The sequence below is a fragment of the Orcinus orca genome, chromosome 16 (genome assembly GCF_937001465.1).
Source record: "Orcinus orca chromosome 16, mOrcOrc1.1, whole genome shotgun sequence".
NCBI classification, from domain to species: Eukaryota; Metazoa; Chordata; class Mammalia; order Artiodactyla; family Delphinidae; genus Orcinus; species Orcinus orca.
This window is the reverse complement of record NC_064574.1, coordinates 71,868,131-71,881,655: the sequence shown is the minus strand read 5'-3', so window position 1 is coordinate 71,881,655 and position 13,525 is coordinate 71,868,131. Positions and strand designations below refer to the sequence as shown.

At 45.5% G+C, this 13,525-nt stretch overlaps 1 protein-coding gene across 1 annotated transcript; it reads left to right on the top strand.

Moving 5' to 3' along the window:
- Positions 1 to 2,386: 2,386 nt before the first annotated feature.
- ZG16 (zymogen granule protein 16) lies at positions 2,387 to 4,406 on the top strand. Its single transcript, XM_004269008.3, has 3 exons — positions 2,387 to 2,547; positions 2,726 to 2,858; positions 3,568 to 4,406. The coding sequence occupies exons 1-3, from the start codon at positions 2,430 to 2,432 to the stop codon at positions 3,884 to 3,886; spliced, it is 570 nt and encodes a 189-aa protein (XP_004269056.2). The 5' UTR covers positions 2,387 to 2,429; the 3' UTR covers positions 3,887 to 4,406.
- The last annotated feature ends 9,119 nt before the right edge of the window (positions 4,407 to 13,525 follow it).

Here is a 13,525-nt window from a genome sequence, read left to right as displayed (position 1 = left end):
TTGCCATCTTTGATTCCCTGTGTTTGGTCACAGACTCTGTGATGTGCTCCTATTAAAGAAGAAGAGACGCATGATAATGAGAGAGGAGAGAGGGGGAGGAGTTAGAGAGAGAGCTTGGGAGAGATGAAGAGACAAAGAAGAGAAGAGGCACCAAGAAAGAGAGAATATAAAGGGAAAACCTCAGGGCAAGAGATGTCAGGGAAAGAGCAAGACATTAAAGGAAGGAGAGAGAACCAGGGAAGAAAGGCAAGCACAAGAAAGGACAAAAGCCATAAGAGAACAAAATGGCTGGAATGAAGTAAAAGTTGTCACCAGGATGTGCTCGTTTTGGACGTGCAGAAGGTTGGAGAGGGGAGATCACACAGTGCCTCCTTGGCTGCCCTCCTAGCTCCCGGAATCTCCCTGCCAGGAGCCCCACCCTACTTCCGGCTCATCAGGGTGGGGCTCCCTGTGTTTCTTGGGATGAGTCCTCAGTCCCAGATGGTGAGCCTATAAGGGGGTGGGGTACTCCAAATGCCACGCTCCTGATCATTACTAACCAAGGCTAAGGGTTCCAGCCCCTCCTTGGGCTTTGTTTTTCTGCCCTGCTGACACAGTGGGTCAGAGGGCCAGTCCTAGAGGGGCCCCAGAAGAGAAGGGCTGGCAAAGAGAAGAAATCGATGACACCAACCCTGGGGAAGTTTCAGACCTACAGGAGGGAGCCGTTGCCCTGTGTGGGCTACAGCCCCAGGAAGATTCAGCTATGGCGCCCAGGAGTCCTGAGGGCCCAGAACTGCCCCCAGAGGAGGACCTGTCTGCTTTTACTTCCTCAGCTTCCCACTTGCCCACTGCGCTGACTCTACCTGTTCCAGGGAGGGGGATCTCCAGGTGTCCTGTGGCCTCAAGTCACCGTTCTCAGAGAGAAAAAGTTTGTGAAGAGTCTGACAGATCGAGGATGGACGAATGGAAAAAATAGAAAGTACAGCAAAATATTAAGATAGAATCTACATGGTGGGCATAGGGATGTTCACTGTACAATTCTTTCAACTTTTCTATACTCTGGATTTTTTCAAATAAAATATAAGGGGAGAGAAAAAAAGTGTCTGGCAAATAGTAGGCATTCCTAAGTATAAGGTGTTGGGAGTGTAATCCCTTTCCAGGAGAATCTATATTTCAAATACCTGCAGAGGACAATGTTTATCCTGAAAGATGGCAGATTGCAGGTGAGGGCACCAGCAGAAACCAAATAGGGGAAGGAGAACCTTGGACCACACCCAGAGGTGATTAGGAAGTTTGCCCACACAAAGCAGCTGGCCCTTCTGTTGGTGATCTTTTCTCAAGTTTATTCTGCCTCTTCTGAGATCTGGGCTTTGGTCCAGAGTTGACCCCACCCTGCCACCTGTAACCCTTGGGGCAGGATAAGATGTTCCAGACCCTGCCTGACAACTGACCCTAAGAGTTTGATCATGTTTGCTCAGGAGGTGAGGTTCACGCAATGAAGAGCAGGGGGAGGGCTTGGACGAGGTATAAAAGACCTGGAAGTTTCCAGGGGGTTACTTTGCACTTGAAAGTGCCAGGTGAGGGGTGACAGAGGTATGGTCTGAGGGGTAATAGGGATGCCTGGATTTGAATTAGAGGGGATTCACGCTGAGCTGAAGAAGAGGCTTCCTGGATTGAATGGCTGGGGAGACCTGCGTGTCAGCTAACCGGGGCATCTGGTTGTGAGCTAGTCTTAGGTGTAAGGATATCTGGATCTCAGCTTAAGGACTGGGGACACCCAGGATACACCTACGGCCAGATTTGTGTTAGTGGAGAAGGAGGTATGACAAATAGACCAGGTGCCTGGGATCTGTCTTAAGCCGGTTCCGATTTCTTCTCCAACTCCTCAGTCTATCCCACCTGCACCAGAACTGCTTGGACAGTGCTGTTGGCTGTTTCTTCTATCACCACCTTCACTCTCCAAGTGACCCAGAGACATACCTCTAAAATGCTCCTTTCCTTCTGATTTGAGACTAGGATGAAACTAGGAATTTAAACTATGCCCCAGATGTCCCACAGACTGGGCCAATCTACCACAGGCCTACTTCAGTTAGGTTTTGCTCCGACTCCTGGTTTGATAAACTCAACCATCTCTAGGATTTGGAGATGTCCTCCACTTCTTCTTTAGAAAACTCCTTTCCTGCTTTGTGCCAGGAGGGAACAGGGCTTGACACAGCTTAATCCAGTTAGAAGGTCAGGATTGATCTTCTGGCTTGGGAGGGAAGAGAAGGATCGGCTGTAGCCAGACCGGAGAGAGGCAGAGGGATTGAGGACACATAAGATAGTATTTGTGACAAACAGGACTAGAGAGTGTGGACAGTTCTTTCTAAGACCAAGACTGGGTGGATGAGGTCTGAGTTGAAGGACCAAGAAACCCGAGCCTCAACTGGAGATCAGGGGTGCCTGGGTAAATGATATCTGGGGGGATAAGGGTAAACGTTCACTTTCTCCTTTCTTCCCACTCCAGCCCCAGGATGTTGACCGTTGCTTTTCTTGCCCTTCTTTGTGCATCAGCCTCTGCCAGTAAGCGTGAGAAACCAGGAGCCCAGCACTAGAGTCAGGGGAAGCAGCTTCCTGTACTGCTGGTGGCCAAGGCTGTCAGTGGCTGACTTGGGGTGGTGGGAACTGAGTTGTGGGGGGAATAAGGGTGGTGGGGAGAAACTGCGCTCTCAGGGGATTTCTCCCCCAACTCCACCTTTCCCTCCAGTTCAGGCCAGCTCCTCCTCTTTCAGTGGAGAGTATGGAGGCTACGGAGGAAAGCGATTCTCCCATTCTGCAAACCAGCTGGATGGCCCCATCACTGCCATTCGTGTCCGAGTTAACAGCTACTACATCATAGGGTAAGATTCTTTGCGTTTCTGTGGTTTGGGGACCTTCTAGGATCTTACTAAATTGTGTATTTCTCAGTCACTTTGGGTCACATCTGTTTCAATCAAGTCACAGGGATAACAGGATATGGAAAAATTATTAGAGGACTTGGATTTGAGACCTGTGCTGTCGAAACCCCTAACACACCCACACTTGTGATCTTGGGTAAATCATATACCATCACCTCAGAGGGACCTGGAAGTTGTCTAGTTTTTCCCCCACCCAAGGTTTAAATCCCCTCTGGCATCCTCCATCTTTGCTTGATGGCTCTCCCAAAACTTTATCCTTCTGATCCTGGATTTGTATCCTAGCACAGCATGGACAAGTCTCTTCCTTCATCGGAGCCTTTCAGATGTTTGAAAAATCCCTTTTCTTGTTTCAAGTAGGGGGTGGGGGCCTGGTGGGAGTGTAGACTTCAAATTCAAGCTCTGATATTCACTGTCTGGGTGATTCTGGGCAAGTTGTTTTCCCTCTGTGAGCCTGTTTGTCAGCAAAATGAGGAGTTGAAGTTCCATGTATGATCTCCAAGGGCTTACCCAACCCTCACATTCTGTGGGACTGGCAGGGGGTTTGTCATCCCTGTCACTAGTCTGAAGGTCTCAGCCTGTAGGCCAAGAGGTCCTGAATTCTGATCACCTTACTCAGTGTCTCCCTTTCTTCCCTCCTCACCCCTGCCCCTAGTCTCCAGGTGCGCTACGGCAAGGTGTGGAGCGATTACGTGGGTGGCAAGTTGGGAAAGCTGCACGAGATCTCCCTGGACCCTGGGGAATCAGTGGTCCAGGTGTCGGGAAAGTACAGGAACTACCTGAGAAAGCTGGTCTTTGTGACTGACAAGTCCCGCGTCTTGACTTTTGGGAAAAACAGAGGCAAGAATTTCAAAGCTGTCCCCTTGCACCCCAACACTGTGCTACGATTCATCAGTGGCCGATCTGGCCAATCCATTATCAATGCCATTGGCTTCCACTGGGATGTCTACCCCAGTAAACACGAGAACTGCTGAGTTGTCCTGCAACACTGCAGTGGGGGTATGGGAACCCCTCACCACTAACCACCATCCACCTGTCTCAATGAAAAAGAAATAATAAAAGGGCATGGCTAAAGTGTGTGTATGGGTGCCTGCAGCTGGGGTCCACCTCTTGACTCTGGGTATGGATGTGTGACTCTCATTTCTGGCTATTCGTCAGACGTCAATCTGGGGAAGAGTGGGAGGATGAGGGAGAGAGGTGTAAGAATCCTGGGCTTTTCTTCATAATTTATTAAGAGGAGATAAGATTCTGGCCTGCACCAATTCTTTTTTTCAAGTGTTTACCCAAACTGGAGTTCTAAGGCTGAAGGTAAGACCTAGTTGTGGTTTATTGCGAAAACCCCAGATGTTCCACTCTCCAGCCCTTTTCTCCCCTTTGTCTTCCCCTTGAGATAGTGCCTCTCCACCAAAAGGCTGTCACCTCACTCTCCTGACCTTAACCCACTCACTGTACATGGGTGGCCTGAGCCATCATCCTTTGTTATTTCCCAGAACCCACCTGACTCCCAAAATTTAGCCTAAGTTCCTGCCAAGGGCTTTGCCTATTACCCCAGCCTAGTTCCTCCCCACCTTTACTCATAAGCTCTGGTGTCCTTGCTCAGCTCTCTCAGACCGCAGTTCTTTCCTCAGGAAGCCACCACCTCCTCAACAGCTTCTACTCTGCCAATATTACCCTCAAAACAAGGACATCCCAAGGTGGGGGGGTGGGGGGGTAGAGATTTCCATCATGGGTTTCCATGAAGAGAAGGGGCTGGTTAGAGTCCAGGGGAAGCATTAGGGTGACTGGATAGATTGAGCAAGGATACAAAGTTGCTTTGGAAATAATTCTTAGGACTCTAGCTCCCGGTCCTAAATTTTTGACAGTTTTTTGTTTGTTTTCTTTTGTGTGTGTGTGGTGGTGATTGGGGGTGGGGGAACTTACTCACTGCTCCCAATAAGTTTATACACATCCCAGAGAATCCCAGTCACATTTCTTCACAATTAGACGAAGATAACAGTTATGCACATGTAATTTTATAAAGAAATATTAACATTACACAAACTTATGCCTAGTCTGTTTTTATAAAAATTCCTTTCTCTCAATTCCATGGAATGGAATACTGTGCCACTGTAATTATATTTTTATTGAGATATAAATCACATAATGTAAAATTCACCCTTTTAGAGTGTGCCATTCAGAGGTTTTTAGTATACTCACAAGTTGTGCAACCATCACCGCTCTCTAATCCCAGAACACTTTTACCGCCTCAAAAGAAACCCCATCCCCATTAAGCAGTCACTCTCCATTCTCCTCTCCCCCAGGCCCTGGTAACCCTCATCTACTTTCTGTCTCTATGGATTTTCCTATTCCGGACATTTCATACAGATCAAATTATACAACAATGTGGCCTTTTATGTCTAGCTTCTTCCATTTAACATAATATTTTCAAGTTTTATCCATGTTATAGCATGTATCAGTACTTCAATCCTTTTTATGGCTGAATCTGACAGACTTTTGACAGATCAGATATCTGGTCAACTGTAGGAAAGCCTCTGTTTTCACACTATGCCCACTTAAGGCACTGGCACCTCAGAGGCAGCATGGCACAAGGGGGCTAAGGGAAGGGATTGCTGGCTCTTATCTAGTCTACACATTAGGTTTTGGCAGGAGATTATGATTGAAGAAAATATCCCCTTACTTAAAAACTTAAGCTTTAAAATTGCTGAATTAAGCTAATCACACATTTACCAAATATCCCCTGCTAGGATCTGGTTCTTTCCCTCTAGTCAAACTGTTTTATTGGTGCCATAACAAAGGTGTTTTTCATAGGATGCTAAAGGAGCCAAAAAGAAGACTAACTTTCTCTGGGAGGTCAGGGAAGAGAGAGTGTGTGTGTGTGTGTGTGTGTGTGTGTGTGTGTGTGTGTGTGTGTGTGTGTGTGTGTGTGTGTGTGTGTGGTGTAGGGGAACAGTACTGGGCCCAGCTTATGCAGAAATGTGAAGATATGAGAACTACAAGTGGTTCAGTACAGGTAAAATGCAAATCACAATTGGGCCAAAGATGAAGCCTCATGGAAAGGCAGGAACCGCGAATATCATACTGAACTATTTAAACTTTATCTTATGAGTTACGGGGAGCCACTGAAAACTTTGCCCAGGGGATTGATAAGATTTAGAAGAATATATAATTTTCCTGGTATAAGTGGGGAAAATGGACTAAAGGTAAAGCAGGATGAGATACGAAAATAGTTAAGAGATTAGTTCTAGATCAGAAATGATGTCTATACAAAGGCAGTAATATGAGGAAAAGAGAAAAGGGAAGAATTTGAGAGATTTGAGGTGGAAGATAGGCTCAGAAGAACTTGATAACTGAATGCACGAGGGTGAGTGAAGGAGAATCTAGGAGAACTACCATGTTAGTAGCTTGGGAAACTGGGAAGACTGTTACTCTCTGAGATGGGGAATACAAAAGAAAAATTAATTAGCTTTTGGACCCATTGAGTTTCGAAATATAGTTGATTTACAATGCTGTGCCAATCTCTTCTGTACCGCAAAGTGACTCAGTTACACACATTCTTTTTTTTATATTCTTTTCCATATGGTTTATCACAGGATATTGAATATAATTCCCTGTGCTATACAGTAGGACCTTGTTGTTTATCCACCCTATATATAATAGTTTGCATCTGCTAACCCCATACTCCCAGTCCTTCTCTCCCCGCCCCCTCCCCCTTGGCAACCACAAGTCTGTTCTCTGTCTGTGAGTCTGTTTCTGTTTTGTAGATAGGTTCATTGGACCCACTGAGGTTTTTTTCTTATACATTTATTTTTATTTTTGGATGCGTTGGGTCTTTGTTGCTGCGAGCGGGCTTTCTCTAGTTGCAGCGAGCGGGGGCTACTCTTCATTGCAGTGTGCAGGCTTCTCATTGCTGTGGCTTCTCTTGTTGCGGAGCACAGGCTCTAGGCGTGCGGGCTTCAGCAGTTGTGGCACGCGGGCTCAGTAGTTGTAGCACAGGGGCTCTAGAGAGCAGTCTCAGTAGTTGTGGCACACAGGCTTAGCTGCTCCGCAGCATGTAGGATCTTCCCAGACCAGGGCTTGAACCTGTGTCCCCTGCAATGGCAGGCGTATTCTTAACCACTGCACCACAAGGGAAGTTCCCCCATTGCGTTTTTTGGGTTTTGTTTGTTTGTTTTGCGGTACGCGGGCCCCTCACTGTTGTGGCCTCTCCTGTTGCAGAACACAGGCTCCGGACACGCAGGCTCAGCAGCCATGGCTCACGGGCCCAGCCGCTCCGCGGCATGTGGGATCTTCCCGGACTGGGGCACGAACCCGCATCCGCTGCATCGGCAGGCGGACTCTCAGCCACTGCGCCACCAGGGAAGCCCCCCCATTGAGTTTTTTGGTTTTTTTTTTTGCTGTACGCGGGCCTCTCACTCTTGTGGCCTCTCCCGTTGCGGAGCACAGGCTCCGGACGCGCAGACTCAGTAGCCATGGCTCACACGCCCAGCCGCTCCGCGGCATGTGGGATCTTCCGGACCGGGGCACGAACCCATGTCCCCTGCATCGGCAGGCGGACTCTCAACCACTGCGCCACCAAGGAAGCCTCCCCATTGAGTTTTGATGTATCTGTGGCACATTCTGGAATGGGGACATGTCTGGATCCAACATTGGGCAGAGGGATATTTGGGAATAAAGCTTTGATAAGAGTTTGATATAGGGCTTAGATTCAGGAGTCACCAGCACACAGATAATGAAGTTCAAGTGATGGGTGTGGAAGAAGTCACCCAGGGAAACTGTAGGCATATAAAATGATAAAAGGCTGAAGTCAGAGTGGACTGGGTAACACCAGAGTTTGACAGTTGGTCCGAGAAGAAGAATCAGTTAAAGAAATAGAGAATGGAGTGGTCTCGGAGGTGAAGGGAAGGAGGAGTGATGCACTCAAAGGCAAGACAGAAATTTCAAGGAGTGGTTAATGCCTCTGAGAAGTCAAGAAAAGGACAGACTTCAGTTTCTTTAGCTTTGGCAATCAGAAGGTCACTTATAATCTTGACAAAGAAAGTTTTGGCTGGAACCTGAAAGTTGGAGCCAGGCTGCAATTGGTTAAGGAATGAATGGGAAGTGAGGAAATACAGCAGCAAGAATTGAATATTTCAAGAAGTCTGGCTCTAGAAAGGCAGAAAATATGTAAGTAATATTTATGGGAAATGTAAGGAAGGAGTTTTTTTTTGTTTTTGTTTTTTCCTAGACAGGGGAGACGTAAGCATGAGTTAGAGTAGAGGCTGAAGATTCAGGAAAGAGGAGATAATCGATGGAGCAAGGTCTCAGAAGAGATTGGCAAGGATGCTTTATGTAGGTGTTGGAGCAGGAAACTTTAAGAGAGAAGAAAATAGAGTGAAGGTATAGGTAAGTTTGTATGTGGAGTAGGTAAAGAGTGAAACTTGAGGGAGTTAACACCTAGCCTTTACTTGTTCAGTCAAATAAGTAAAGTTACTTGCTGTGTCAGTCAGGTTCTACAAGAGAAAGAACCATGAAGAGTTATACGTACATATATACATAAAGAGATTTACTGCAAATAATTGGTTTATGCAGCTGTGGAGGCTGGCTAGGCAAGTCTGAAATCTGTAGGGCAGGCCAGCAATCTGGAAACTTCCAGGCAGGAGGAGATGGTGCAGAGTCTGCAGGTGGAATTTCTTCTTCCTCAGGGAAACCTCACTTTGGCTCTCTTTTCTTCCCTTCAGAATACGTTATTAGGTTATCAAAACCTACACTTTTAGTAACTTCATTTTATTTTTCAAAAAAGTTTTACCGCTTTATTAAAATATAATTGACAAATAAAAATTGTAACATATTTAGTGTACAAAGTGATGATTTGATATACACAGTGAGTCCCCAAGCTCCCACTGCAGAGCGCAACAGGGAGAGCCATGTCAAGGGAACACAGGGCCAGGCCTCTTGAGCAGCCCCAAGAATAGAGAGGCCTCAACCTGCACAAGCTGATGCAGTCATCCAGGAGACAGCTGAGGTCAAATCCCTAAACAACCATCCCGACAGAACCAATTCTCTAGTAACAGAAGACTCCCTTTTAGGCTACAGCTCATGGATTTCAAGAAAGTTTTTGGTCCAAAAAATTCAAGTCTAGCCAATGAAAGTGTGCAATTCTTGGTGTTATCATGAATGTGGACCTGTATGTGCTGGGGAAAGACAGCAAATACAGACCAATTTTTTTTTCCTAAATTTTTGTTTATTTATTTTTGGCCGTGTTGGGTCTTGGTTGCTGTGCATGGGTTTTCTCTAGTTGTGGCGAGGGGGGGCTACTCTTTGTTGCGGTGCACAGGCTTCTCATTGCGGTGGCTTCTCTTGTTGCGGAGCATGGGCTCTAGGCACGGGGCCTTCAGTAGTTGTGGCTTGCGGGCTCTAGAGAGCAGGGTCAGTAGTTGTGGCACACGGGCTTAGTTGCTCCGCGGCATGTGGGATCATCCCGGACCAGGGCTCAAACCCGTGTCCCCTGCATTGGCAGGCGGATTCTTAAACACTGCGCCACCAGGGAAGCCCAGACCAATTATTAACATAGGCTATATGAGAGAACATTAAGGATGACTTCAGGTAGGAAGACTATATTAATATGTTTACATGTTAACATGTCATACATGTTTATCTATTTCAGGGAAAACAGTAGGGAGAGATGAAAAATGGAAGAGACAACTAACATTTATTGAGCATCCATTTTAAGTCTGGTACTCTTCAAAATTACCTCATTTAATTGTGACTACAATTCTATTGGAAAGTAGTAGCATTGTTCCCATCTTTCAGATGAAGTCACCAAGACAGAAGGCAGTTGATATGTTTGTAGGTGATGAGAGTCACAAGGACAGATGTCAGAGGTCACTGTGTCCCCTCCCCACAAACTTACACCCTTGCCTATTCCCCATTAGTATTTAATAACTGAGCAAACCCAAGCAAAAAGAAACTTTTTTTTCCAATTCTCTGCTTCAGTTTGCCATCAAAATAAAATTCACCCAGAAACACTATGAATCTTAGTAGAGCAAATGAAAATGAGATCTGTTATCCTTAGTACAAAATTAGAGCTAAGAAAAATTACATTACTTCACTTGGTCATATTACAAGTATTTATTAGGTGCCTGTGATGTACCAGGAACTCTGCTAAATGTTGTTATTATACTTGTTCAAAGTCACAAACATAGTATGTAGCAAAATCAGGATTAAACTGAGGTCTTTCTGATGTTAAAACCTGGGCATTTTTCACATGTCCTTGATTTTCAAATATCTTAGAAACAAAATCTTACAAGGAATGCCAATATGAGGATCACACGGTTGGGAAATCATGTCATGCTTCCACACGCGAGTTTTGACAAATGCATATGCCTGTGTAACCCAAACTACTATCAAGATATAGGACATTACCATCACCCCAGAAAATTCCCTCTGGGCCCTTCCCAGCCACTTCCTGCCCCCAACTCTCAAGAGGCAATCACTTTTCTGACTTTGTCACCACAGACTAGTTCAGCTTGTTCTGCATTCAATCTGTTATTACATATCATGTAGCCTTTGCACTCATGAGAGAATAAGAGTGAAAAAGCAAACATCTTAGTATTGTTATGAAAATAGTTTTAACTTGATAGAGACCAGGGACCCCCATTTTGAGAATACCTGCTCTAGAGATTACAATATTTTGTTTTGTTTTAAACGTTAATATTCTTTTTTGTCTTCTCAAGGCAACCTCTGCAGAGCAAGCCTCATCATTCCAGTGAGCACAGCAAACTTGCCTATGCACAGCAGCCACCAAAGGTGACCTCAGTGCCTTTAGGACAGGGCCTGTGTACAGCTCGGCCGGACCCCCGGGAGCTCCTCTGGGTAGTGTCCACCCCACCCCCTGTGGCTCTTATGTAATTAATTGTACATGAAATGAAGGAAAGGTTGTCCAAGTTGGGGAGACTGGCATGGTTTCTTGGACACCCATGGTGCTCTATTATCTGAGGACTCCTTCTCCACCTCGCCCCCCAAGTCTGGTTCTCTCTTTTCCAGCCCACGTTCTCTTCCTCATCACTGTTGCTATGCCTGTTGTCCCAGATGACCCTCATTTAATCTTTCCAGGCTTGAAGGACAGAATTATCTGCTTCATCCACTAGTCTCTTTCCAATTTTTATGGCGTAAGCTCTTGTATTCAACTTGCCTCTGCTCTCCTTTGCTACTTAAGGATCTAGTTTGGAAGTTTTTAAAAAAAATTACTGTTTCTTTCTCTTGGAATATCAGGTGTTTAACAACCCTAATTTCCACCAGGCAGATGCAGATCTTGATACCCTCCCCTTATAATTCTTTGTTTATTGTCTGTCACCATCACCCAGTCCCACACCCATCTCCCCGGCGAAAAAAATTAACTCCAGGAAAATAAGAACCACATCTGTCTAAGACAGTGGCTAGCACACTACAACTGAACACTGTGAACAGAATTACCTTATTCTGTTTGAATATCAGTTGTTTAACAATCCTAATTTCCACCAGGCAGATGCAGATCCCTAGGAAGCAGATCCAACCATTATTCCCTTTCAAGAGCTGAAGAAATGGAGGCACAAAGAGGCTAAATATCTCTACCCCAGGCGGCCTGGCAACAAAGCCCCGTACATAAGCTATTCTTTCAACCTCAGAAGCCCTGACTCCCTGACCTATGCTCTTTCCACTATTTCTGGCAGGTAACTTACCAAATATCTGGGAACTGGCAACAAATGTGAAAACATGAAGAGCCCCTGTGTAAAGCGCAGGGAAGACCAAACTGCTAGTCATCTAATAGTTCTCGAAGTGTGGTCTTGGAAATTCTGGAGATCCCTGAGACACTTTCAGAGGTCTCCAAGGTCAAAATTATTTTCATAATAAAACTGAGATGCCATTTGACTTTTTCCCTTGCATTCTTCCTTGGGTATACTGCCGAGTTTTCAAGAGGTTATATGATGTGTGATATTACAACAGACTGACTACAGAAGCAGACATGAGAATCCTGGTGTTTTGTCTTGAATCAGACATTAGATTTGTAAAAATGTAAAAAATGTCACTCTTGTTAACTATTTTTTTGCTTTGGAAAATAGTCATTTTTAAAATTAAAATGTTTTCTATGTTCTATGTAATGGGTTTGTTATTGTAATTTTGGGCAATTTTTTTAATGGAGATATAATTCACATAACATAAAACTTACCATTTGGGGCTTCCCTGGTGGCGCAGTGGTTGAGAGTCCGCCTGCCGATGCAGGGGACACTGGTCCATGCCCCGGACTGGGAAGATCCCACATGCCGCGGAGCGGCTGGGCCTGTGAGCCATGGCCGCTGAGCCTGCGCGTCCGGAGCCTGTGCTCCGCAGCGGGAGAGGCCACAACAGTGAGAGGCCCGCGTACCGCAAAAAAAAAAAAAAAAAAAAAAAAAAACTTACCATTTGTAAGTGTTCATTTTAGTGGTTTTTAGTACATTCACTATGTTGTGCAACTATCACCACTGTCTAATTCCAGAACATTTCCATCACCCCCAAAAGAAATTCCATACCTATTAGCAACAGTCCCAGTTCATCAACCCCTTACCATCCCTTGGCAATCATGAATCAACTTTCTGTCTCTACATATTTGTTTCTGTAATTTTTAAGTGCATTAATACATGTTTTAAACTTGTATTCATTTCTAACACAGTAAATTTGGATAAATAAAGTCCATATAAACATAAGATCTTTGGGGCCTCAGTTTTTAAGAATTCAAAGGGATTCCAAGGTCCCAAAATTTGAGAACCACTGGTCTAATATTTGGTTTTTGATAGGCTGGACATAATGTCTAAATCAGGGCCCTACCAGGAGCTCAAAGATGGGATGATCATCCCTGGTTAGCTTCCAGAAGGTATAGGGAACTACTTAACAGACGACTAAACCCACAGGACATGGGACCAAGGGTGAAGTTGACTAAGTAACACACCGAGCCATGCTTTAACCCTCACTCCAACGTGTTGAGTGCTGAGTTACAAAGTAAAGAACATCCGAACTGGTCTCCTCGGCTCAGACATGCGACATAAGGGGACACAAATGTCACCTGGCCTCTGCATCCCAGAGTGGCTGTGGGCTCAGCAAGAGGTGAGTGCAGCGTGGTTGTCCACAATCCAGCCAGCCTGGGCCTGACCTAAATTAGTGACCAGACGTTAAAGCACCGTTGACTTGTCCTGAGGGCAAGTCCCCAAACCCACAAAACAATTCCCGCCTCACAAGCGCGAGAAACAACTTTTGAAGCAAGAAATTGTAAAACTGAAGACCACTACTAGTCGTTTGGAATATTCCCATTTCCGCGAAGATCTTCCTTACTCCTATAATGTGTCTAATTATGCCACTAGAATAGCAAAAATTGTATTCAGTTCAGAGAAATTTTGGGATAAATCGATGAAGTGCCTTCGACCACCCTCTGCTTGATTCGTACCAAAATTCGTAATTATTTGAGGGGGTAAAAAAATGAAGCGAAAACTCTACACTTAACGCAAATCTATGCCTCGAAACCCAGAAGGTAAAAGAAACCCAGTGCCGCGCGGCGCTCACCAGCTCCCCCGACGGCCACTGTCGCCAACGCGTCGGGCTCCGGAGTTTGCGCGGGAGCGCCAGTC

Bases quoted from the DNA above. Each gene is read 5' to 3' on its own strand.
- ZG16 (XM_004269008.3), top strand. From the start codon at position 2,430: ATGATATCTGGGGGGATAAGGGTAAACGTTCACTTTCTCCTTTCTTCC. The intron at 2,548-2,725 runs GTGAGAAACCAG...CTTTCCCTCCAG, and splicing joins ATCAGCCTCTGCCAGTAAGC to TTCAGGCCAGCTCCTCCTCT. The intron at 2,859-3,567 runs GTAAGATTCTTT...CCCTGCCCCTAG, and splicing joins AACAGCTACTACATCATAGG to TCTCCAGGTGCGCTACGGCA.